Source organism: Suricata suricatta, chromosome 6 (genome assembly GCF_006229205.1).
Source record: "Suricata suricatta isolate VVHF042 chromosome 6, meerkat_22Aug2017_6uvM2_HiC, whole genome shotgun sequence".
Taxonomy (NCBI): Eukaryota; Metazoa; Chordata; class Mammalia; order Carnivora; family Herpestidae; genus Suricata; species Suricata suricatta.
Window position 1 is genome coordinate 55,362,441 of NC_043705.1, and position 27,315 is coordinate 55,389,755.

At 35.3% G+C, this 27,315-nt stretch overlaps 1 protein-coding gene across 1 annotated transcript in view; it reads left to right on the forward strand.

Moving 5' to 3' along the window:
• The window catches only part of SCAMP1 (secretory carrier membrane protein 1), a 119,299-nt gene that overhangs the window by 33,231 nt on the left and 58,753 nt on the right, over nucleotides 1-27,315 (forward strand). Inside the window, exons 3-6 of the mRNA XM_029942472.1 lie at nucleotides 17,109-17,207; nucleotides 18,151-18,259; nucleotides 21,341-21,469; nucleotides 26,327-26,486. Coding sequence (XP_029798332.1) covers nucleotides 17,109-17,207; nucleotides 18,151-18,259; nucleotides 21,341-21,469; nucleotides 26,327-26,486 — 497 coding nt within the window. The remainder of the gene's footprint in view (nucleotides 1-17,108; nucleotides 17,208-18,150; nucleotides 18,260-21,340; nucleotides 21,470-26,326; nucleotides 26,487-27,315) is intronic.

Genomic DNA, 27,315 nt, shown 5'->3' on the forward strand with positions numbered 1-27,315 from the left:
GAGAGAGACAGACCAACAGACAGAGACAGAGACAGAGAGAATGCCAAGCAGGTCCCAAAGGGTCAGCACGGAGTTGAGTGTGGAGCCTGATCCTATGAACTGTGAGATCGGGACCTGAGGTGAAATCAAAAGTTGGATGTTCAGCCGACTGAGCCACCTAGGTGCCCCAAATATTAATAATTATTAATATATATTATAGAATTTAAAAAATTTTATACTTCTTAATAATAAAGTGCCTTTGTAATTTTCATTCCAGAGAGCTCATATTGTTATTGAACTTCTCCACTATTGAATTGCCATGATTGTATAATGTTCTTAATTCTTTTGAGCTAAAATATATTTTCCTATAATTTTCATCTGTTGGTTCCTGTTGAATTCTCCAGAGCCATACACAACAGGCAAATAGGACAACATGGTTGGATCTTGGGGGCATTATGCTACGTGGGATAAGTTGGACAGAGAAAGACAAATACTATGTCATCTCTGTTATATGTGGAATATTTAACAAAAGCAAAAACAGTCTTGCAGACAGAGATAAGTGGATGCCATAGGTGGATGGTGGGAAGTGGGTGAGATGGGTGAAGGGAGTCAAAAGGTATAAATGTCCAGTTATATATAAGTCATGAGGATATAATGTACAGCATGTAGACTATAGTTAATGATACTGTGTGTGTATTTGAAAGTTGCTAAGAGGGGCACCTGGGTGGCTCAGTCCATTAAGCATCCAGCTTAGGCTCTACTCAAGATCTCATGGTTTGTGAGTTTGAGCCCCACATCAAATTCTCTGCTGTCATTACATAGCCCACTTGGGCTGTCCCCTTCTCTGTCCCTTACCTGCTTGTTTGCTATCTCTGTCTCTTTCAGAATAAATAAACTTTTCAAAAGTTGCTAAGAGAGTACATACTAAAAGTTCTCACCACAAGAAAAGGGTTTTGTAACAATGTATGGGGATGGATGTTAACTAGACTTACTTTGGTGGTCATTTTTGCAATGTGTACAAATACTGGTTGAATCATTATGGCATTCCTGAAACTAATCTAAATGTTATGTCAGTTTATACCTTAATTAAAAAATTATAAGCCCTTAACTTTCACAGATATTTTATAATACAGTCTATTCCTAACTTGGAAATTTCATTCACCATGAGAGAAGTATATAGTCTTGTTCTTCCAGACTTTTTGTTTATTTACTTTTTGGAAGACAGAGAGAAAAAAAAAAAAGTGAGTGGGGGAGGGGGTGGAGTAAGAGAACCCCAATCAGGCTCTGCACTGTCACTCAGCTCTGCTCGGGACTCGAACTTAGAAACTGTGAGATCATGACCTGAACCAAAGACAAGAGTCCTAAGCATAACCTGCTGAGCCACTGAGGTGCCCCCAGAATTTTTGATTCTACCCTCAAGATTGCTCTCCTGTTCTCTTGGCTTGTTGTTTATTACTAGAGCAATGGCTGACACAGGTTCAGTATTGTCAGGAGAAGAGCTTATTTTACATGGTACGTCCAATTGTACTAAAATGTTCTCTATTTCCTACAGATAGCATTTGCTTCTTCATTTGGAGTTCTAATGAGTATAAAATGATGGTCATAATCCTAGAAGTGTCCAGTGAGGCAGGAAGATATTTTTTGAATTTGAAACTTTGCTTCTGGTATCAGTTTTCCTTTTCTTAAAAGTTCCTTTACTATTGGTAGTAACTGTTTCAGTATTTGTTGTTACTATTACACTTTGCTTTTCAAAAACTGATCATGGCAGATTTAGAGGTCCACACTGACGATTATTTTCTCTCCTCACTTTGGCACATTTTACTTGGGCTTCCATTGTAGCTGTTGCTAAGTTAGCTCTCAGTCTTATTGATGTTCCTTTTTTTAGGTATTGTCTTTTTTTTTTTTTAATATTTTTAAGATCTCTTGTTTTCAGTGTTTGTTCTTTCACTGTGATGTATCTTAGTGTTAATTTTTTAAAGATGTGATTTAGGTTTTTGAATCTGAATTAGCATCCTCACAGTCTGTTTGAGTATTGACTCTTGTCCTTCATTTCCTCTGGAGCTCTTAGTTGTTGGACCTTCTCACTTTATTGGCAGCTCTCTTAACCTTTCATATTTTTCATTTTTTAGGGTCTCTCCACTGCACTCTGTGCAGTTTCTTTAGATACACTTCTCTTTTCCTAGATATCTCTTCATTTTTGTGTAGTCTGTTATTTGATTTACCTTTTATTTAAAAAAATACTTTACACTTACTTATTTATGAGAGGGACAGAGAGAGGAGAGAGAGGATCCCAAGCAGGTTCTGCACTGTCAGCACAGAGCCTGATGTGGGGCTTGAACTCATAAATTGTGAGATCATGACCTGAGCCAAAATCAAGAGTCAGTGCCACCCAGGCACTTCTGTTTGACTTCTCTTTTAAATTTTATAGTTTCAGTTACTGCATTTTTCATTTTTAGAAGTTCCATTTGTATTTTAAGATGATGATTATTGCTTAGTCATATTTTTATTACTCTCATTTAGTAAACAGTGTATTTTATATTTTTGATAACATACATTTTATTAGATATTTGACAACTTCAATATCTTAGGTTTTACTTTGTCATTTGTACATCTGTGGATCCTTGCTCATGGTGGCTAAGTACCTTCTATGTTTAAATCATGAGCCACAGTTACTTTATCTGTGAAAAATTCTTTGAAGGCTGATTTTAAAGTGTGTTCCTCTACTTTTGCCAGGTACCTGAGGCCATTGGCAACCTGGGATCCCTTGCAATGAAAATTTTAGGTTGAATAATTTTTTGTATGTGGTTAGTGTTACTTCTGGCCACAACTCTGTGAGTCAGTAGGTTTATGACCAGAAATTCTCAGGGAAGATGACTGTTTTTCCTCCTTGTTTATCCAGGGCCAAGGGCAATACAGACAAGTATTGCTACTATTTAGTTCTCTGAAGCTGCTATTTTTCTTACCACTGGGAATGTCCTTTTTAGAGAGTCCTGGGTTTTTGGAGAAATCACAGATTGATTTTACTTTGTACCAGCTTCCAAGATTTGTTTCTAGCGTATTAAATCTAGTGATTTTGTGAATGGCATTGTTTGGATTTGGAGTTTTTCCTACTTTCTAGCCTCCAGGATTGTCTGTGAATTTAGTTATGTATTTAAAATATTATTTAGAAAAATTCGATCCTGGGTTTTTAGTTGTAAGGTATTGAGGTCTCTTTGTTGTGTGTGGTCTGCTGTGTTGCCAGTAATGGAAGTCCTTTCTTTTTTTAGTTGGATAAATTTCACATAAAACATTGTGTAAGTTTAAGGTATATAGCCTTACTGCTTTGATATATTTATATATTTTAATATGGTTGCCATTGTAGTAATATGCATCAAATAACATACTTACAGTACAATATTATCTGTACTATACTGTATTGTCTGTAGTATACTGTACATTTTACTTACTGCTTATAAGTCTTATTGTCTGTAATATACTGCACATTAGATCTTTATGGCTTACTTACTGCTTGTGCTCTTGGGGCGCCTGGGTGGCTCAGTTGGTTAAGTGTCTGACTCTATTTCAGCTCAGGTCATGATCTCACAGTCATGAGATTGAACCCCATTTGGTGTCATGCTGGGTATGGAGCCTGCTTGGTATATTCATTCATTCATTCATTCATTCATGCATTCATTCATTCTCTCCCTCTGTCCCTCCTTCCTTTCTCTTTTTTGTCTGCCCTTCTCTCTGCCTCTCCCCTGCTAAAACACATGTGTGCTCAAAATAAATTCAAATAAACTTAAAAAAGTAAGAAGTTCATACCCTTAAACATCATGAATCTTTTCCTCTCAGCTCCTCATCCTCTGGTAACCATGGTTTTACCGTTTTTTTTTTTTTTTAACTTGTTTGACTTTTTGGGTTCTGCACATAAATGACATCGTACAGTGCTTGTCATTTTCTGACTTACTTCGCTTAGAATAATATGCTCAAGATTTATCCATGTTGCTGTTAAATGGCTGAATATCTTCCTTTCTCATGGCTGAGCAATATTCCATCATGTATATGTACTACGTCTTTTTTTCTGCATTTATCCATTGATGGGCGTTGGGTTGTTTCTGTATATTGGCTGTTGTGAATGGTGCTGTGATAAACATGAGAGTGCATGTATCTTGTTGAAATCCTGTCTTCAATTTCTTTGGGTATGTACACAGAGTGGAGTTGCTAGATTGTATGGGAGATTTATTTTTAATTTTTTGAGGAGCCTCCATATTATTTTCCATAGAGGTTGACAAAATTTAATTTACATTCCCACCATCAGTGTTAAGTGGCTCCTTTTCACCACATCTTCACTAGCGAGTATTGGCTCCTGTCTTCTTGATAGCCATTCTGATAGATGTGAAGTGATTATCTTATTGTGCTTTGGATTTGGATTTTACTGATCTTTAGTTGAGCACCTTCTCATGTGCCTATTTGCCTTTTTTTTGTTTTTGGAGAAAATGTCTGTTTTGTTTTGACATTTTAAAATTAGAAGTCTGTATGTATTTTGGATATTTACCCCTTATTTGATAAATGGTTAGAAAAAATTTTCTCCCATTCTGCAAGGTTGTCTTCATTTTTTTCTTTAGCTGTGAAGGGGCTTTTGAGTTTGTCCCATTTATTGATTCCTCCCCCCCTTTGATGTTTGTGTTTTTGGCATCATGCCCCAAAAATTATTGCCAACCAGTATTAACGAGCTTCTTCCCTACTTTTAGGAGTTTTATGCTTATTGGGTCTTATGTTTAGGTCTTTGATCCATTTCTAATTTTTGTGAGTTGTGTGAGATGGGGGACCTCTTTCATTCTAATGCATGCGTTTTTGCAGTTTGCCCAGCATCCTTTGTTGAAGAGACTGTCCTTTCCCCAAGAGTGTTCTTGGCTACTTTGTTGAATATTAGTCAACCACCTATGCTGGTATTTAATTTTGTTTTCTTCATTCTGTTTCATTGGTGTACATGTCTGTTTTTGTGCCAGAACCGTATTGATTTTATTACTCAGGCTTTGTAGTATAGTTTGAAATCAGGAAGTGTGGTATCTCTGGCTTTGTTCCCCTCCCCCCCCACCCAGGATTGCTTTGGCTATTAGGGGTCTTATGTGGTTCCATACAAATTGTAGTATTGTTTTTTTCTATTTCTGTGAGGAACACCTTTGGTATTTTGATGCTGATTATGTTGAGTCTGTGGATGGCTTTGGTTAGTATGGCCATCTTTACAAAATGGATTCTTCCAATTCTGTACCTATGGAAAGACATGGTGTCTCTCCATTCATTTGTGTCTTAGCAAAGTCTTGATTTTTGTTGTACAGATCTTTCATTTATTTGATTAAATTTCCAAGCATTTTATCTTTTTTTACCTTAATTCTATTCACATTTATTTAAGAATGCCAATTTAAAAAATTTTTCTTTTAAATTTTAATTTCAGCATAGTTAATAATACAGTGTATTAGTTTCGGATGTACAGTATAGTGATGCCATAATTATGAACATTGCTCACTGGGGTGCCTGGGTGGCTCAGTGGGTTAAGCATCCAACTTCAGCTCAGGTCATGATCTCACGGCTCGTGAGTTCGAGCCCAACGTCAGGCTCTGTGCTGACAGCTCAGAGCCTGGGGCCTGCTTCAGATTCTGTGTGTGTGTGTGTGTGTGTGTCTCTTTCTCTCTCCTGCCCCTCCCCTGCTCGCGTGTGCGTGCTCTCTCAAAAATAAATAAACATTTAAAAAAAATAAACATTGCTCAGTGCTCATCATAAGTCTACTCTTAAATCTCCAAGACTTAATTCAAGTATTTTATCATTTTTGATGCTATTGTGAATGGAATCGTTTTCTTTTTTTCAGTACTTCATCATTAATGTAAAAGAATGGAACTGATATCTACATGTTAATTTTGTATCTTGTCACATTATAGAAATCATTAATTCCTCCAGTTATAGATAGACTTTTAAGGGTTTTCTATATGTAAGATCATATCAACAAAAATGACTGAATTGCAGGAATGGAAGTCTTGAGTGGATGGTTTCATTAGTTTTCTTTTTAGTATATGTGGAGAGGTGAAAAGTTGAAATAGAATTAGGAACCATCATCAGAATAGGTCTTTAATAATTATGACTAGAGCTATACCTGGATTGAGGTAGCTAATTCAGAAATTCTGGCTGGAAAAAAAAATACTGGGGCCCAGAGCTAGATAGAGATCTAGCTAACATCTACAAATTTGAAGAAGTTATCAGGATATAGCTACTAGGTTAATAAAACTGCTATTACAGATTTGTGCCTCTTCAGCATTTTTCATTATTGTTTGCCGTAAGCAACTGTGACCTCAGAAATAACACATTGTTAGCTCTAACCTAAGCTTTCACCTTTATTTTAGGAATTGATTGTACTTAATGCTTCATTTATTATTTAAAGCAATAAAGAATTTGTAGTAAGTTTTCAACTGGGTAAGTTTTTGGATAGTTCATTGTGTTTTTTTTTTTCTGAAGTGTGTTGCCAGACTAACCTTGTCAGTCATTTATACAGTCATTGTTAGATTGTATCTACTTATTAATCCAAAGGAGTGAAACTTTAGGGCCATCCTTTTCTAGTTGGAGAACAGTTAAGATTGATTAGCATCAGTTTTTCTGCCTATTAATATGAGATATTGGAGTGAGGGGAACAAGCAGTTGGAACAGAGAATGTATAATTCTTTTAATGAGAAAAGATGATAGTGGGGATAAAAAGGAAGAAAAATCTTTTTTATCTCATTTTCTAGAAATCGCTAGTAATATTTTTGACATATTTTAATAAGTTTTTAGATTAAAATTGACATATAGCTTTATAACTTTTTCACTTATTGGTACAGGCTTTTCATTAAATGTTCTTTCAGAAATTTTAAATAGATGCATGAACTGCTCTTCTGGATAAAACATTACTTACCTATTTATTTTGGACATTTGGATTATTGCTCACTTTTTGCTTTTGTAAATAATGCTGTAGGGAGCATTCTTGACAGACACACATTTGTATATATTTTGGATTATTTCCTTAAGATATTTTTATGACTACCTATTTGTGAGTCATAAACTATAAGTACTTCTATGGCTCTTGTATATAATGCTAAGTTATACTCCAGGATTATTATATGAACTACCTTATATTCCTATTATCCATGAGTGAGAATACCCACTTGACTATATCTTTTCCAAAATGTGATAATTTATAGTAATAGTGGCCTAAAAACTAATTAGATGAAGTTTTCTTCTTTGATTACTAATTAATGTTTTTTAATGTATTTTGTAAACTGCTTGATAAGGGCTTTTTAAAATGCATTTTTTCTCAGTAACATGTTTATCTATTTCTTATTGATTTGTATATAATGAAATGTATTAACCAATTGATGTTATATGTGTTAGTAGATTTTGCTTTTTAATATTGGTGAAATACTTTATATCATCAAACTTCTGAATATTTACTAGACACATTACCTTTTTGTTATGCTTTATCTCCTCTTATCCCTTTTAAATATTTAAAATACCTTAGCTTAACCCAAGATCCAGTAGTTGTTTATATTCTGTGTACTGTACTATGTTCTGGTGTCCTTATAGTTAAAAACCAAAAATCCATTTGGGATTTATTCTGGTGAGATACAGAGAACTGATTCCCACCCTCTCTTCCCCCAAACATTTAAATAACTGTCTCAACATAATTTTGATGATATTTTCTATTCCCATTGTTTTGAAATGCTATTTGGGTTCTGTGCTATCATATAAATACTGGAATTCTAAATTTTGATATTTCAGACTTCATGCTTTTCTCTCAGCTATGGTTGGAAAATGTGTCACTGTTTTTGAAGTTCTTGATTACTAGTGATTGAACCATTGACTAATTTTTTGTCTGTTTCCTTCTTTGTGATGCCTGTTCAGATCTTTTGCTCATTTTTCTATTAGTAGTTTGTAGTTCTGTCCATTTGTAGGAGTTCTTCATGTATTCTGAGTAACATTCTTTATGCATTATAACCAATTTTCCTAGTCTGTGCTTTGAGGGTATCCCCTGCTTTCTAAAACTTTATGTTATACCACTTTACTTTTATAGTGGTCCGTACCTGTAATCACTAATCGAAAGAAATCCAGTTTTCTTCTGTTTTGTTAAAAAAGCACTCATTGTACAAATGGAGGTTTTTTTCAGTGGCATAAAGTTAAGTTTCAGAAAGTGGGGATACCTGTAGTTGAATTTGTCCGTCTTGTGTGTTTTTTTAAATCTTAACAATTCTTAGTGAGCATTTACTGTGTTCCAAGCACTGTTTTAGGAACTTGACATTCACATAAGCAAAATACACAGAGATTTCTGGAGCTTACATTTGAGGAGCTCTTATGTACCTTAGGTTCATAAAATAATTCACTTATTTTTTTCCCTAAAAGTGTGTAAGTTTTGCTTTTTCACTTTTTTTTTAGGTCATCCACCTGGAATTTATTTTTGTTTAGTGTGAAGAAATCTAGTTTATTCCATGTGGATAGCCAGTTTTGCTAGCATCATTTATTGACTAATACATGGTTTCTCCACTGTCTTATAGGGTCATATCTGTTGGGTATCAAGTTTCTGCATTTGTGTGGATTTATTTCTGTGTCCTTTCTGTTTATTGTTAATTTTCTGTATCTTTGACATCTGTACCACCCTCTTAATTACTGTATTCTTATAATAAGTCTTGATATCCTAGATCTGCCCTGTTCTTCCGCAAAATTGTTTGACCTGTTCTTAGCCCTTGGATTTTTCATATGAATTTTAGAATCAGCTGTATATTCCAGTTATTTCTTCAGTTATACCTGGCTTCCTTTTCAGGACTGCTACTTGTTGTGTCGGTAAAATTGTGGTATTTTAGTGTGTCTTCTGGCTTTAATAGTTGTGATATTTGAACTTCCCTTTGCAGCTGTTTGCTTGCATGCTTTATCTTTTCTTTTCTGCCTTCCTTTTCTGTGGCCACTTAAAAGAGTGCTTTAAAATTGTATTCTCAACTTAAAAAAAAGTGGTATATTATGTGGGGGGAGAGGCAAATAATAAAGTGTATAAAGCAAAAGGTGCAATTTCCTCTGATAGCAGTTTGCTGAGAGTCTTCAGATATTTTTCTGGGTATGTACAGATTTGTGTATTAACAGAAAAAAAATGGTCATATGCATTTTATAGTTTACTTTAGTTCATTTAATATTTAAAAGGCAGTCTTCTGTAGTTCTAACTCATTCCTTTTGATGGCTGCATGGTATGTTTATACAGTAATTTAGCCAATTTTCTTTTGATGAACTTGTAAATATCTATTTGCTTTTTGATCTTTGTAGCTATTTTCAAATACTGCTAGTCCCCATTGGCAAAGCAGATGTTGCATGGTTTATTTTCCATCTCCCTAAGCCTCCCGTTACTGTTTTCAAAGGGTATTAGTGAAGTTCTATCAAAAGCTCTCCTATTGACTTTTTAAAAAGTCATTTTTTCATCACAAATGTAGTATTTAATCTCCAGTCCTGATTTCACCTATCCCCCACTCACCTCTCCTCTAATGACCATTAGTTTGCTTTATATGGTTAAGAGTGTTTCTTGATTTGCCTTTCTCTATTTTTTTCCTTTGCTCCTTTGTTTCTTACATTACACAAAGGAGTGAATTTGTCTTTGTCTGACTTACTTCACTCAGCATTATACTCTGGCTCTATCCATGTTGTTGCAAATGGCAAAATTTGATTCTTTTTTATGGCTGAATAATATTCCATTTTATATACATATACCACATCTTTATCCATTCACCTAATGATAGACACTTGGGCTGCTTCCATAATTTGGCTATTGTAAATAATGCTGCTGTAAACATAGGGTTGCATATATTCCTTTGAATTAGTCTTTTGGTATTTTTGGGTAAATATCCAGTAGTGAGATCCCTGGATTGTAGGTTAGCTCTATTTTTAATATTTTGAATAATCCTCATATAGTTTTCCACAATGGCTGTACACATATGTATTCCTACCAATAGTGGAAGAGAGTTCCTTTTCTCCACATCCTTGCCAAGACTTATTTCTTGTGTTTTTGACTTTAGCCATTCTGATCTGCGTGAAAACCCAGAAATAAACCCACAATTATATGGTCAAGTAACCTCTATACAAAGGAGGAATGAATATAAAAAGACAGTCTCTTCAACAAATTGTGTTGCGAAACCTGGACAGCCATGTGCAAAAGAATGAAACTGGACTACTTTCTTTCATCATACATAAAACAAAACTCAAAATGGATCAAACTCTTTAATTGAGTCCTGAAACCATAAAAATCCTAGAAGAGGGCACAGGTAGTAACCATTCTAATATTTGCTGCAGCAACATTTTTCTAGATAGGTCTCCTGAGGCAACACAAATAAAAGCAAAAAAAAAGAAAAAGAAAAAACTACTGGGACTACATCAAAATAAAAAACTTCTGCACAGCAAAGAAAATATCAACAAAATTAAAAAGCAACCTATATAATGGGATAAGATATCTGCAAATGACACATCTAATAAAGAGTAAGCAACCTGATTACATAACAAACTTATACAACTCGACACAAAAAAACCCCACAAATAATCCGATTTAAAAATGGACTGAAGACATGAACAGCTATTTCTAGGTTTTCTGTTTCATTCTTTTGATCTGCATGTCTGTTTTTATGCCAGTACTGTACCGTTTTAATTACTACCATTTTGTGATACAACTTGAAATCTGGCGTTGTGATAACTCCAGTTTTGTTTTTCATTTTCAAGATGGCTTTGGTTATTTGAGGTCTTTTATAGTTCCATATAAATTTTAGGGTAGTTTGAGTTCTGTTGGTATTTTGATAAGGATTGCATTGAATATGCAGATTGCTTTGGGTAGTTAAAACTACCCAATGTTTTAACAATGTTTCTTCTCCCAGTCCATGAGCATAGAATGTCTTTCCATTTCTTTGTATTGTCTTTGCTTTCTTTCATTAGTGTTTTATAGTTTTTAGACAACAGTTTTTTTGCCTCTTTGGGTAGGTTTATTACTAGGTGTCTTATTTTTGGTGCATTGTAAATGAGATTGTGTTCATAATTTCTCTTTCTGCTACTTCATTATTACATGATAGAAATGCAACAGATTTCTGTATGTTGATGTTTGTATTCTGCAATTTGAGTGAATTCATTGACAAGTTATAGTAGTGTTTTGGTGGAGAGTTTAGGGTTTTCTGCATAGGGTATCCTGACTTCTCCAAATAGTGAAAAGTTTTATGTTTTTCTTACCAATTTGGGTACTTGTTATTTCTTTTTGTGGTCTGATTGCTGTGGCGAGGACTTCCCATACTATGTTGAATAAAAGTGGTGAGAATAGACATCAGTGTCTTGTTTGTGATGTTTGTGGAAAACACCTCAGTTTTTCTGCATTGAATATGTTGGCTGTGGGCTTTTAGTATAAGACCTTTATTATGTTGAGGTATGTTCCCTCTAGACCTATCTTGTTGAGGGCTTTTATCATGAATGTATGTTACACTTTGTCAAATGCTTTTTCTGCATCTGTTGAAGTAATCATTTTTAAAATCCTTTTTTCTTATTAATGTGATGTGTCACAGATTGATTTTTGAATATTGAGCTACTCTCGCATCCTGGGAATAATCCCAGTTGATCATGGTGTGTATATTTAACTTTTGAAGTATATTGTTGGATTCTATTTGCTAAAATTTTGTTGAGGATTTTTGTATCTGTATTCATAGAGATACTGGCTTGTAGTTCTCTTTTTTAGTGATGTCTTTATCTGGTTTTGGTATCAGTGATAGTGTCTTTATAGAATGAATTTGGAAGTCCTCCTTCCTCTTGTATTTTTTCGAATAGTTTGAGAAGAATTGGTTATTAACTCTTCTTCAGATGTTGGGTAGAATGTACCTGTGAAATCATCTGGTCCTGGACTTTGGTTTGGTTACTGATTTAGTTTCATTGCTGGTGATTGATCTGTTCAAATTTTCTTTTTCTTTTTTTTAAAGTTAATCGTGTGTGTGTGTGTGTGTGTGTGTGTGTGTGTGTGTGTGTGTGTGAGAGAGAGAGAGAGGGGGGGGGAAAGCGTGAGCATGTACAAGTGGGGGGAAAGGCAGAGAGTGAGGCAGGAGAGAATCCCAAACAGCCTCCCACTGTCAGTGCAAGCCCGATGTGGGGCTCATTCTCATAAACTGTGAGATCATGACCTGAGCTGAAATCAGCAGTTAGTTGCTTAACTGACTGAGCCACCTAGGCTCCCTGGTCTGTTCAAATTTTCTGTTTCTTGCCCTCCTTTAGCTTTGGTAGGTTATGTTTTAGGAATTTATGCATTTCTTCTAACTTGTCTAATTTGTTGACCTGTAGGTTTTCGTAATATTCTGTCATGATTGTTTTTCTGTGGTGTTTGTTGTTATTTTGCCTCTTCATTAATAATTCATTTATCAATTTTGTTTATCTTTTCAGATGACCATCTCCTGGATCCATTGATCTGTTCTATTTTTTTAAATTTCTATATCATTTAGTTCTAATGTAATCCTTATTATTTCCTTCCTTTGCTGTGGTTGGGTTTTGTTCTTTTTTTTTTTTTTTTTTTCTGGCTTCTTAGGCATAAGCGTAGGTTGTTTATTTGAGATTGTTTTTGCTTCTTGAGGTATGCCAGTGTTAATATAAACTTGCCCATTAGAACCACTTTTGCTGCATCCCAAAGACTTTAGACCTTTGTGTTTTCATTTTCTTTAGTTTCCATGTATTTTTTCATTTCTTTTTTGATTTCTTGGTTGACCTGTTCATTGTTTAATAGCATGTTATTTAACCCCCATGTTTTTGTGCTCTTTCCAGAGTTTTTCTTGTGGCTGATTTCTAGTTTAATAGTGTTGTGGTCAGAAAAGATGAGGCATGGTATGACTTTGATTTTTTTGAATTTGTTGAGAGTTGTTTTGTGGGCTAATAAGTGCTCTTTTCTTGAAAATGTTCCACGTGCACTTGAAAAGAATATGTATTCTACTGTTTTAGGATGGAATGTTCTGAATATGTTAAATCCACCTAGTCCAGTGTGTCATTCAAAGCCACTATTTCCTTGTTGATTTTCTATGTGGATGATTTGTCCATTGATGCAAGTGGGGTGTTGAGGTCCCCTACTGTTACCATATTGTATTACTATTAAGTGCTCCTTCATGTTGGTTGTTAATTGTTTTATATATTTGGGTTCTTTCATGTTGGGTGCATAAATACTTGTTATATTTTCTTGTTGGATTGTCCCCTTCATTATTACAGTGTCCTTCTTTGTCTCTCGTTTGCAGTCTTTGTTTTAACTCTCTTTTGTCTGATACAAGTATTTCTACCCTGGCTTTCTTTTGGGACCATTTGCATGATAAATGTATATCTGTTGACTTTCTGCAGGTGTCTGTTGGTCTGAAATGATTCTCTTGTAGGCACCATATAGATGGGTACTGTCTTTATATCCACTCTGTGACCCTATCTATGCTTTTGGATTGAAGCATTTAGTCCATTTGCATTCAAAGTAATTATTGATAGGTATTTATTGCCATTTTAAAATTGGTTTTCTGGTTGTTTCTGTAGATTCTCTTTAATTCTTTAGTCTCTTGGTGTCTTTCATGGTTTGTTGGCTTTTTTTTTTTTTTTTTTTTTTTTAGTAGTATGGTTGGATACCTTTCTCTTTATTCTTGCATGTTTGCATGTTTATTACTGGATTGTAATTTGTTGTTACCATCATGGTTGTACATGACATCTTCTGCATATAGCAGTCTGTATTAAGTTGAACTTGCTTAAGTTTAAACCTATTCTTTATTCCTCTCCCTCCCACCTTTCAGGTATCTGGTATCATATTTTACATGCTTTTACTTTATGAATCTGACTGATTTTTACAGAATTACTTATTTTTACCTTTTTTGTGCTCTTTTCATACTCTCATTTAGGGGATTTCCTTTTCAATGAAGAGCACTCTTTAAAATTTTTGTAGGTCTGGTTTAGTAGTCTTTTTGTCTGAGAAACTCTTTAGTTTTTAAGTAGGCTTCACACCCAACATGGAGCCTAATGCAGGGCTTGAACTCATGACTCTGAGATCAAGACCTGAGCTGAGATCAGGAGTCAGATGCTTAACTGACTCCTCCACCAGGTACCCTCCCTTGTCAGAGAAGCTCTTAATATTGGTTTTGATTCCGAATGATAGCCTTTCTTGATAGAGTATTCTTGGATGCAGATTTTTCTCTTTTAGCACTTTGAATATATCATGCAACTTCCTTCTGACCTACAAAAATTGCTCCTGAAAAACTTGCTTAAAGCCTTATGGGGTTTCCCTTGTATGTAACGGTCTTTTCTCTGGCTGCTTAAAAATTTTTTTTTAAATTTTTGGTAATGTTTTATTTATTTTTGAGAGAGAAAGAGAGAGAGAGACAGCATAAGCAGCGGAAGGGCAGAGAGAGAGAGGAAGACACAGAATCCAAAGACAGGCTGTAGGCTCAAAGCTGACAGCACAGAACCAGACATGGGGCTCGAACCCACAAACTGTGAGATCATGACCTGAGCTGAAGTTGGACGCTTAACCAATTGAGCCACCCAGGTGCCCCTCTCTGGCTGCTTTAAAATTTTTGTCTTTCTCCCTACTTTTTGCCATTTTAATTAGTATGTGTCTTGGTGTCTACCTCTTTGGGTTGAATTTTTTTATTTTTTTATTTTTTTATTCTCTGTGCCACATGGATTTGAACATATGTTTCCTTCCCCAGATTCAGGAAGTTTTTAGTTCTTATTTCTTTAGATACATTTTTTGCCCTCTTAGCTCTCTCTTTTTCTGAAATCCCTGTAATGTGGATGTTATTAGGCTTGATGGAGTTGCTGAGTTCCCTAATACTTTGCTCAATTAACATAATTTTCTTTCCTCTCCTTTGCTCAGCGTGATTACTTTTTATTACTCTATCTTCCAGGTCATTAATTAATTTGTCTCCTTCATTTAGCCCACTATTTATTGTATCAAGTGTATTTTTAATTTCATTTGTATTCTTTTTTCTACATATATATTTTTATGTTTTTTTATTTATTTTTGAGAGACGGAGAGAGACAGCACCAGCAGGGGAGGGTCAGAGAGAGAGGGAGATACAGAATCTGAAGCAGGCCCTAGGCTCTGAGCTAGCTGTCAGCACAGAGCCCGACGCTGGGCTCAAACCCACAAACTGTGAGATCATGACCTGAGCTGAAGTCGGACTCTTAACTGACTGAGTCACCCAGGCGCCCCTGTATTCTTTTTTTTTTTTTTAAATTTTTTGTAATGTTTATTTTTGAAAGAGAGACACAGAGCACAAGTAGGGGAAAGGCAGAGAGAAAGAGGGAAACATAATCCAATGCAGTCTCCAGGCTCTGAGCTGTCAGCACAGAGCCCGACACAGGGCTCAAACCCATGATCCTTGAGATCATGACCTGACGTGAAGTCGATGCTTAACTGACTGAGCCACTCAGGTGCCCCTGTTTATTGTATTCTTGATCTCAGGTTCTTTTTTGTGTCTGGTTAAGGGTCTCACTGATACCCTCCACTCTTTTCTCCAGTCCAGTGAGTGTCTTTATGATCATTACTTTAAATTCTCTATCAGGCATATTACTTACATCCATTTTGGCTCTCATCTCTTTCTGTGGTTTGGTCCTATTGTTTCATATGGGAGATTTCTGTCTTGTTTTGTTTGACTTTCTGTGGCTGTTTTTGTGTGCTAGGGAGGTCAGCTACTTCTCTCACTCTTAGCGATAACAGCCTTATGAAAAAGAGGTCCTGTGGTGCCCTGTGGTACAGTGTGCCCTCTTTCCCAGCGTCTGGTGCTTCAGGGCATGTGTGCTGTGTGTGTTGTATGTGCTGTGCTGTTGAATTTGGTCTCTTTTTCCTTCAGTCCACTTGTTTGCTGATGCTGTGTTTACTTCTTGGGAGTAGCAAGATGTGCACTGGTCTTCTTGTGAAATGATACTGCCTGCTGGAAATGAGGTCCTGCAAAACGGGCGGTTAGAAGATGTGGTATTAGCAGAGTTTGCGCCATGCGTCTGCGGGAGGGGCCTAGTAGCACCAGGACTCAGAAGCATGACTGAGAAGGGCTGATCTGCTGAAGCATGTGTGACAGGGATTGGTGTAAGCAAGTTAAGTAGCGTGAATCTGCCCAGTGCTGGTTTCCACAGATGGCTTTTGTTTATGCTGGGGGCAGGGGAGGAAAATGGCACCTGCTAGCTCCTTTGTTCCTGGAAGGTCTCCCTATGATCCTTGTCTCTCAAGGCCATGCTCTGAGTTGAGCAGATCATTCTCTTTCTTGTCTGCCCCTGGGATTTTTCAAACTGCTCCTTCTAGCAGCATCTGTATGGGCTGTTTTTTGTGCTTTCTCAGGGACTGTGTTTCCTAATGCCTAGAGCTTAGCCTGCTGATTTTTGAAATTCTAGGGTTTAAATCCTTTTGGTTATAAGAACTCATAAAATTTCAAAGGCAAATATTATGGCCATTTGCCCTCCCTGTTGGCCCTCCCTAGTGTGAAAGTTCGTATTCTGCTCTTTTCCACACCACTGGCTCGTTCTCCACTGTGGCCGGCTGTCATCCCTTTTGCTCCCAGGCTGTGTCTTCACCCTTTATACCTTCTTTGATGTGTGGCCTCTTCCCTGCCTTTAGCTGTGGAGTTTATTCTGTCAGTCCTTGGGTTGTTTCCTGGGTTGTTTCCACTCAGTGTGATGTGGTTGTACCTGTGGGAGGAGCCAACCTTTGGGTCCTCTTACTCTGCCATCTTCCCAGCCAGCCTCTCCTGCTTACTTTCTAGGGCCCCAGAAAACAGCTTCATTTGGTGGAGTTAGCAGTTAACCTTGGTGTAAATTCTTCAGTTTAGTGCTATCTGTATTTTATTAAAAAGAAATAAACACTTTTTTTTATTTTGTGTTTTTATATGTGGTATCCTGGAGGGGAGAGTGTTTGTAATTTAGTGTTAGATGTCGTAGTCAGATTGAAGAATTGAGGAATGAGTGAATTTGAGAAAATGGAGGGTGGAGAGCTTAAGTAGTACTTTACCAAACACTAGAGGTAGAAGAGATGAGTTCTTGGCATTTTGGTTTTTGTTGGTATTACGCTTTTTGAAAGATCTTAAAGTTGGATCTCTGTCTTACGTAATTTGTCCATTTCTTAATGTTCCTAGCCTCCACCAGGCACTGTGAAAATGCCTAATGTACCTAGCACACAGCCAGCAATAATGAAGCCAACAGAGGAGCATCCAGCCTATACACAGATTGCAAAGGTTAGTTCATGTTACATGTGTAAGTTTGTATTGGAAATTACAGTGTCAGTAACATCTTTATGTGTTACCTTATTTAATTTTTAACTTTTTTTTCAATATGGGTGAGCTAGTAAAATTTGCTTTATTCTGTCATTAGCAGTTATTGAATTCATAGATCATCTTCGTGTACAATTTGTTTAGAGAAAGTTTTACTGCCTTTGGTTTCACTTTAATGCATAATACTAGTATAGTACCAAAGATACTGTAATTGGAAGTATAATGTTGGATGAGAGTTACCATGGCTAAGGCGGTGGCAAAATTTTGAGAATAAAGGAGATGAATAGGATACCTCATTTTACATAAAAGCAGAAGGAGTTAAAAACCAGAATTTCTTAATCATCTCCTTTTCTTATCTAACCATCTTCTAAAATAGAAGATGTTATATATATTCTTGCATTGGAAACCTTATGTATCATTTAAACCAATTCTTGAGAGGCAATTCATTTGTCATTTTTTTTTTTCCGGTTCCCTTTGTTCTTCATTCTCATTTAGGCACAGAGGTCACCGTAATTTTATTTTCCTAATTACCTTACAATTCTGAGTAATCTTACTGAGAGGATTTTGTCCTGTTCTAATGTGTCCCACATTCTCACTGATGGTTTTTATAACCAAAAGACCCAAAATGAGTCAAATATCTCCATAATATTTTCTGAAGTGATAATCTTGAGTGAATTACCATATTTTGGAAGAGCATTTGAATTAAGTTTCTGGCATTGTACAGTTGTACTCTTGATCTTGCAGTCGTGATTTTAATCCTAATGTTGGGTATAGATATTACTGAAAAAAAAAACCAAAAACTTAAAATTTTCTAAGATTGTAGAGGGAGAGATAGTAGATAGCATAGCAGTATCATAACTCTGAAAACTTATTCATACACTAATTTTTATTTTTGTTATTTTTTAAGGAACATGCCTTGGCCCAAGCGGAACTTCTTAAGCGCCAAGAAGAACTAGAAAGAAAAGCAGCAGAATTAGATCGTCGAGAACGAGAAATGCAAAATCTCAGTCAACATGGTAGTATCCAAAGTGTTTGAAATAAAAATAACTTTCAAGCACTTTAAATAATGCTTGTGCTAGCTCTAAGTCCTTTGGTTTGTAGGTAAAGCCATGCCCTATTTTCTTGTTCTAGCAAGATCAGACAGCAGACTTCTTATTACTTTGTAGCTCTCTGATATTGGCTGATTTACATAGTCTTGTGAATAAAATAGTGTTAGCCTTATCACACAGAAAGTGAATGTGAATATGAAAATTTTGGGTTTTGGCCAGGAGCCTGATTTTGCACTTGGGCCCTTGTTGAGTCTGTTGAAGTTTTATGAGTACATGGAAGTTTTATGAGTACATGGAAGTATGTCCTAAATTTGACTCTTAACTTCTTGTTTAGTCAGTTCAGTTTCGAATTATCTGCTCCAGCCCTCACAAGTATAACATATTTGTCAGATTGTGTTTAAAAAATGTCTGCTCTGGGCCTCGGTTAAGTGCCCTTCTTGGGCTCAGGTCATGATCTCGTGGTTCCTGGGTTTGAGCCCCTTGTTGGGCTTTGTGCTGACAGCTCAGAGCCTGGAGGCAGCTTTGGATTCTCTGTCTCCTTCTCACTCTGCCCCTCCATGCTTACACTCTGTTTCTCAAAAATAAATGAATGTTAAAAAAGAAACAAACAAACAAAAACCTTAAAAGATGTCTGGCGTGACTCTGGGAAGCATTGGGGTTCGCAATGATGCCAAGGAAATAAGTGATAAATTGATCATTTGCTATGAAATCTAGACTATGACTATCAAAAGCCACTTCAAGGGAGTATCTTAGAGAAAGATAGCAGTGTCTGGCTTAAAAGGATTGAAGAGCTAGACAAATCATTGGTATTATGTCTAGCATAGTGATAGAATAACCAGGCTAGGTCAATAACAATATACTGAACTATTTCTTCCTTATCTTAGGATGTGTAATCCTAAGTCAGAGAAAGACAAATAGTGTATGCTTTCATTCATATGTTCAATTTAAGAAGCAAAAATCAATAATCATAGGGGAAAAAGGAAAGGAAAACCAGGAAACAACTCTTTTGTGGAGAACAAAGTGATGATTGTCAGAGGGGAGGTAGATGAGGGGATGAGTTGGGTAAGTGAAGGGGGATTAAGGAATACACTTGTGATGAGCACCAGGTGTTGTTTGGAAGTGTTAAACTACTAAATTGTACACCTGAAAGTAATATTACACCGTATGTTAACTCAAAAATTTAAATAAAAACTAAAAATCAAGTATAATGGTCTTTGAATATAAAAAAAAAATGAAAGCCTAGGACCTTGTGAGGACACATTTATCCTTGGCAATTTTGTTGATGGCAGCGTTAGAGACAGTATTTATAAAAGGAAAAACAAAAGGTTTATTTGAGATCAGTGTATCTGAAATACCTGTAATAAAATCTGTCCTTTGTCCTTGGTGTTGACTAATACAAGTTACTTCCATGAGAGCTGCTTTCGTAAGAGAGTAATAAAGAGTGGTAATTTAAGTATTAAAGAGTGGAAGTATGTTATACATGTAAATACTTATCATGTATTAACTCATTTAATAATGTAATTCTCTGAAGGATGGTATAGTTCTTCTTGTTATTTCTACTCTTAAATTTATGAAGAAACTTAAGATTTTATAGGTGTAGAAAGTCTTTAGAATTTCAGGTGCCTAAGGCCCCCTAGCTAGTAAGTGCTACTTCTGTTTTCGGATCCTAGTTCTTAAATTACTATTCTTTGCTGCTCTCAAATAGTATGAGACTTGTGTGAGAAATGTATATGAAATTGGAAAAAAAATTATGAACAGTGCACACAAGCTGGGAAGAATGAGGCATAGGTCTTTCTTTTTATCCACTGTAAAAAATTTTTTAGTCTATATAAAGTATATAAAATCAAATATTCAAAAATTATGGCATATAATATCTAAAATGAGAATTGGCCTTTAGGTGCTATTTTTACCTTCAGTTTTTAATGTTTTGACTTCTTGCTTTAATTTTGGTTTCTTATTTCTCCCACCACTTCCCAACCTCTATTTTCAGTTTCATTTCTTTATATAGACACATTTTCCTTCATAATAGATTGCATTTGTTTTTCTTCTAGGTTTTTGAAGGTGCTATATAATTCCTCAGCTTCCTTTTCTTGACTGTTTTATGTTTTCTGCTAGTTGCATGGTTTTCATACATGTATATTTTGAATATTATTTTTTCAGACTTTGAGATTTCCAGATTTGATTCTTCGGCAGTAATTAATCTTGTGTTTCTTCAGGAAGTTAATAGTAGAAACCTCAGAGACTGAGAAGCTGGTCTTCCTTCTCCACATGGACTAGGAATTATATTCAAAGACTTTAAGATACTGAGGAGGAAATTGTAGATCTTTAAAAACTGCATGGCCTTCACATGAGAGCCAGACTCTGGGGATGTTGAAATAAGTCTGTTTTTAGGGTAGTGTCACAGTGTATGTCTTGGTACTCTTTTTTTGTTTCTTGTGTCAAACATATATAAATGATTCCTGCCAAATGCTATATGACACTGGAAAAATATTTTACCATATAATGTTTTCTAAAGTGGTACTGTTTTTTTAAAGAAGATTTTATTTTTATGTAATCTCTAAACCTAAGACTGGGCTTGAACCCACAACCCTAGTTCAAGTCCTGTGCTCTTCCGATTGAACCAGCCAGGTGCCTGTACTCTGGGGAAAATTAAAAAAAATTTTTTTAATGTTTTTATTTACTTTTAAGAGAGAGTGTAATCAGCGGAGGGTCAGAGAGAGGGGGAGGTACAGAATCCAGTGACTGGCTCCAGGCTCTGAGCTAGCTGTCAGCACAGAACCTGACGCGGGGCTCGAACCCACAAACCATGAGATCATGACCTAAGCCGAAGTTGGACATTTAACTGACTGAGCCACCCAGGCGCCCCTGGGAAATTTTTTAAAAGTGCAAAGCTTGGCTTTCAAAGTTGTACAAATAGGGGAATGTAAAGATGTAGTATTAGATTTGTAAAACACTTCTAAAAGGAACAGATAGTGTTCTTTATTATGAAACTAAAATTAAGAATCACATATATTTGTCCTAATGTAAATTTTTATTTTTAATTTCCAGGCAGAAAAAATAACTGGCCACCTCTTCCTGGCAATTTTCCTGTGGGACCTTGTTTTTATCAGGATTTTTCTGTAGACATTCCTGTAGAATTCCAGAAGACAGTAAAGATTATGTACTACTTATGGATGTGTGAGTATAAAATAATTATATACTTGTTCAACAGAGTTTATATTTTATTGTCAAAAACTACCGTTTTTGGAATTCATGTATTAAGGATAGTATTATAAATAGGTCTTTTTCTATAGCTCTTAATTTTCAGAGTGGAACATCTTTAGGTACCGCAAAATTATACTTTATGTGACAAGCTAAGCTAAAGAGAACTGGCATTTCTTTTGAGGAAAGGACTTCTCTGTCACATATATAGTATTTTTTGAGGTAAAAGGAGTAGGTCCAAAATACTATCTAGATAATAATTGTTTGAGAAAATTATGTATACTATTTTTATACAAATGAAGACCATTTAAAAAATTCTATTAAAGTGTTGGGACTATTTTTAAAAGGGCCTTAAAATATTACAATATTATAATTCTTCTTAGAGCTTTGAGCACAGTTTACTCTTCATTTTCAAGTGATGATAAGTACTATTATTATTGGAAGTCCCTCATTAGTGTAAGATGTTTTACTGAACATTAGGACATACATTTTAGATTGTGATGCTTGCATTGTTTTGAGTATAACTACAACTTATGGGATACTGAACTAAAATGTCAAGCTGTTAACAATTTGTTCTGTGTACACAGAATTCCCACTTAGTGTCTGTCTCACTTTTATTCCAAACATTAAACGCCATTTAATATAACTACGTTAGTACGACATGTGTAGCTGTCACGAAGTCTCACCTGCATAGCTGTTGCGTTAGTGGATAGTTTGTAGTGTACATTCTTGATGGAAGAAATTTATGTGTGACTATACTATTAGGGAATCTTTTTTTCCTCCCCTAAATAAATGACACCATTTTCCTGACAGTCTTTAGGAGTATTTTTCACATAGGTGAAGTTGTTTTAGAATGTGAGTAGTGGTTTCTTATGGGTGCTACGTTCTTAACTCTTCATTTGTTTTTGAGATTTTGTTGCCGTTCTGGTATCTTTTACTAAATTCCTAGTGTCTGTAGTATTATATACTTTTAATACTAAAGGTTTTGGTTTTGTATGTGTACATGTAAACACATCATGTATTTTATTTAATCAATATATATGCATATATTTAATAATTTTTAGTGGGCAGAAATTGGTTTGTTTAATTCATTGTCTTGTGAGGTTTTTAGAAATAATACAGTATTGCTTAATCCTATGAAGTTGACAGATCTCCTAAATGGTTTAAAGAGGGCTCAATATCTGAAGAAGCATTTCCTGTAATAAAGAACATCCAGCTCAGTAATCTTTTTAAATATCATAAAATGGAGACAGTTTTAATAAGCTGTTTTGAAGAAGTGTCAACCTGTTAATGATTTCAGAGTTGACTAGTGATTTCACACTGTAGTAATAATGGTAATGAAACAGAACATTTGCTGAGGATTTATTTGTGCCAGGCACACTGCAAATCACTTTATGTACATGATGTTATTAAGTCCTAACTATACTGTGAAGCAGATACTGTATTATCTAGTTTTATGGATAAGGAAACCAAAGCTTAGAGAATTTGAGTAACCTGTTCAAGATTTCAGAGCAATTAGGGTTGCTGTTAGATAGCTTGATTCTAGAGTCCAGAATGTAGAATGCAACATTATGCCACCTACAAAGTACCAAAATGAAGAAGTAATTTACATTTTAAACCCAAATAAGATGAAGATATACTTTCAAAGGTACCTTTCTTGAAACAATAATTTTACTATATAAAGGTATTGAAGCAATTAGAATGATCCCGTGAAATGAATCTTAACCTCTTTGTATGTTCTTGGATTTCAAAAATAGGAAAACAAGTTTTTTTAATTCATTTATTTTTGAGTGACACAAACATGGTGTGAACAGGGGGGAGAGAGGAGACAGAGAATCCCAAGTGGGTTCCATGCTTGTAGGCACAGAGCCTGATGTGGGTCTCAAACTCATGAAATTAAGAGATCATGACCTGAGCCGAGACCAAGAGTCAGATGCTCAACCAACTGAGCCACCCAGGTGCCCCATTAAGCCTTTTAAAGTTCAGTTAGTAAAGATAATTATCCTGTTTAAAAGCTGTTTATGTTAGGTGCCTATGTTGTAATGCAGAACTTACCAAGAAGCATATTGTTGGGGCACCTGGGTGACTCGGTTGGTTGAGTGTCTCACTTTTGCTCAGGTCATGATCTCCTGATTCACGAGTTTGAGCCCTGTGTCTGTGCTGACAGTTTAGGGCCTGGAGCCTGCTTCAGATTCTGTGTCTCCCTCTCTCTGCCCCTCCCCTGTTCATGCTCTGTCTCTCTTTTGCTCAAAAATAAACATTTAAGAAAATTATTCAAAAATGCTATAGTTATAGTTGCAAATTTAGTCCACCAGTAGCAGATTTGAGTGCTTAATAAAGTACATGGAAATTATATATGAAGTAGAATAATTCAACTTGCAAATCATGTAAACAACATGCCCTAAAAGTTTCTTGAAATGTTACATGTATTCCTGGAATCCACCAAGTGGATTGGAATGGGATTGAAATTAGGAATATAGAATCATGTATTTCACATTGCCTTGCCTTCCTGTATATTTTCTTGATCATTGTATAAGTGAACTGATTGTTTAGTAAGTAGGCCTGGACATTTTTACTTCACTTTGGGTTACAAATAAATGACTTATTTATCATGGTTTTTGGTTATCATGAAAATATTTAGAAAAAATTTTAATAGATTTTTATCTATATTTGGGAGAACTTGTATGAACTTTAAATATACATATCCATATATTCTTTTAAGTGAATTAGGAAATAAAATTTTAAAAATCATTTCTCTTAACATTGAAATTTAAATTACAGTGTTGTGAATATTTAAAACTTTTCTTAGGCAGTTGGATGCCATTTAATGTTAAAAATAATAATTTTCTCTTTCATGGTCTTTTAAAGTCTGTTTTTAAGCCATTGATAGAACAGCTTTTATTTTGAGCCAAAATATTTTGAGTAAATTTATTAGTAAGCTAGCTTTCATGAGTTGGAAATCCTAATGGTCATACACAGTTTTCTCGATGTAATAGAATGGAGTGGAAGATTTTTTTTTTCCTTTTTTTTTTTTTTTTTTTTTTTTTTGAGAGAGAGAGTGTGAGTGAGTCAGGGAGGAACAGAAAGAGGGAGAGGGAGTATCCCAACCAGGCTTCACATTCCGTGGAGGACCCCTTGTGGAGCTTGGTCTCATGAACCATGAGACCGTGACCTGAGCCAAAATCAAGAATTAGACACTTAAGTGACTGAGCCAACCAGGCACCTCTGGAATGGAGTTTTATTTATTTACTGTTCAAAAAACATTTTTTAATGTTTATTTTTGAGAGAGAGAGAGAGAGAGAGCTTGAGGAAGCAATGCACATGTGTGTGCCGGCGTGGGCCAGAGAGAAAGGAGGACAAGGGAATCCCAAGCAGGCTCTGTGCTGTTAGTACAGAGTACAAAGCAGGGCTGGATCTCTCCAACCCGTGAGATCCTGACCTGAGCAGAAATTGAGAGTTGGACGCCTAACTGACTAAGCTATCTAAGTGTCTGAAATGGAGTTTTAAACGTGAAAGAGCTCCTATTTATCTCCAGATGCAAAATGGAAACATAGAGGTTGATTAGCTCAGTAGTATATCTCTGTAACCCAGATATCTTTACTCTTCTGCTGGCCCTCTTACTGTAGAGTTTGTATATTTATCTAGTTGTTAAAAGCAAATTCAGAGGCATCCTAGAATGCATGTTGTTATCTTGTTTTATTAATACAAGCTTTTAAAAAATAGATTAAAAGATTAATAGATTAAAAGAGAGACAAGGAGAGAGGGAAATTCCAAGCAGCTTCCACAGGGTTCAGTGTGCAAAGAGCATGAGGCATGGGGCTCCAGCTTACAAATTGTGAGATCATGACCTGAGCCAAAATTAAGAGTCAGAGGCTTAATTGACTGAGTCACCCAGCAGCCCCTCATTTATTTTTAATCCAAGTAGTAGTTTGTTGGCATAATTTTGTTGTAGTGATAGTTTACCTTGAACATTATTTTAATATTTGAAAAAAATTTATTTCCTTTAATGAAGCCTGTGAATAAACTTTTAAAATCCTTTTAGAAAGTTATTATAAGGGGTAAATGTAGTTCTTTAGCATAGTTACACGATACTCAGATTTTTTTTGTTTAGGTCTGTCTGGAAATGTAATTTTTAACAACATATATGAAGAGTTTTCTGTTAACTGTGTTAAGTAAAATAAAGGTCTGACCCAGCAGCTGAAATGCATTGTAGTGTGGCTTTAAAAGAATTTTTTTAATCCCCTGCCAAAACATCACTTTTACCCTAGCACTTGAAAAATTGACAATTCTGTTAAGATGAATACTCCTGAGAGATTCACTGTATAGTCCCTGAAATTGCTACTGTATTAGTATTTTCAATTCAGTGATTCTAATTAATTTTATTGCATAAAAATGTTATGATGAGATTGCACAGGGCACCTGTCAGGTTTTCATTCTCTTGTCTACTCTGGGAGGAGTCTGTAGCTCCACTCTATAAAAACGTAATTCTTAGTGTTGTAGAATCTTTTTCCTCCCAAGACCTGGTTCTTTTCCTGGCAAGGCCTTGGATCAGGAGACCCAGCACATAGTTCCTTCTCAAGAAAGAATCCCATAAGGCAGTGCTTTTCTTGTCATTGCCCATTAGGAGAGGGCGACAAGAGTTATTAGGACTCTTTTTCCTGTGTATACTGTTTGCAAATCAAATGTGTAAGAAACAGCAATGTTGTAAAAAATACTAAATGGAAACATGGGGTAGAAATACAGTTTGCTTTTGGAAGAATTTTTTCATTTACAATTTTTGTTGAATTCATAAATTGAGTGTAAACATTTCTATTTTGTTTTTTGATTCCACAGTCCACGCTGTAACACTGTTTCTAAATATCTTCGGATGCTTGGCTTGGTTTTGTGTTGATCCTACAAGAGGGGTTGATTTTGGATTGAGTATCCTGTGGTTCTTGCTTTTTACTCCTTGTTCATTTGTCTGTTGGTACAGACCACTTTACGGAGCTTTCAGGTAAAAAGCGTGTATTTTAAAATATACTCTTTGAAACTTGTGAAGTAAGTAGTTTGTAATTAACCTTACATATTTTGGGAAGGGATATTTTCACGTATTCATTAAAACTTAGATTATTGCATAACATACATTCTGATAAATTCATATATAACATGCCTGTGTAGTCATTAGGTTTTGTAAGTCACAAAATCTCATTCTTTTCTCCCACTTGAGAAAAAGATCAGTTGTGAAAATAAATGAAGGATAAATAAGAATAGTTTTATATCTCAATATGTGTATAATATTCTGTACCATATGGCACACTTTAAGGAAAATTTTGCTCTATATTTCCCCTTCAAAAAATATCCACAAGTGGTGATTTATAGTCTAATTCTTAAATGACTATATAAGGTCCGTATACATGTGATATTTAAAGTAAGTCACATTCACTTAGTAAGGTGAAATTTTACCAACCAAGGTAATTATTTTTTCTGTTTAAATTCATTTTCAGCTTTTCAGAAGGCAGCCACATTTGAAAACTATTAAGATTATAAGATTAAGTATAATATTTTGCATGATATATTTTAATTAATGGTTAGGATTAATGGTTCCAAAATGCTTGTTCTGTGAGGTATTAATAATGTTGCTGAAAAAGGGACTCATTAGCTTAAGTTCGGGAAAAACTGGAAAAATAAAGTATAATCATTTTGAATTGCTTAGATTCTTTTGAGAGCCTAGTGTGGTTTGTGATTTGAGCATGAAACCATTATTTTTTTTGTTGAACACCTTGTTGAACTATTGCTTTAGGAAATAAACATTGGAAAGTGCTGATTTAGATAATAGTTCTGTA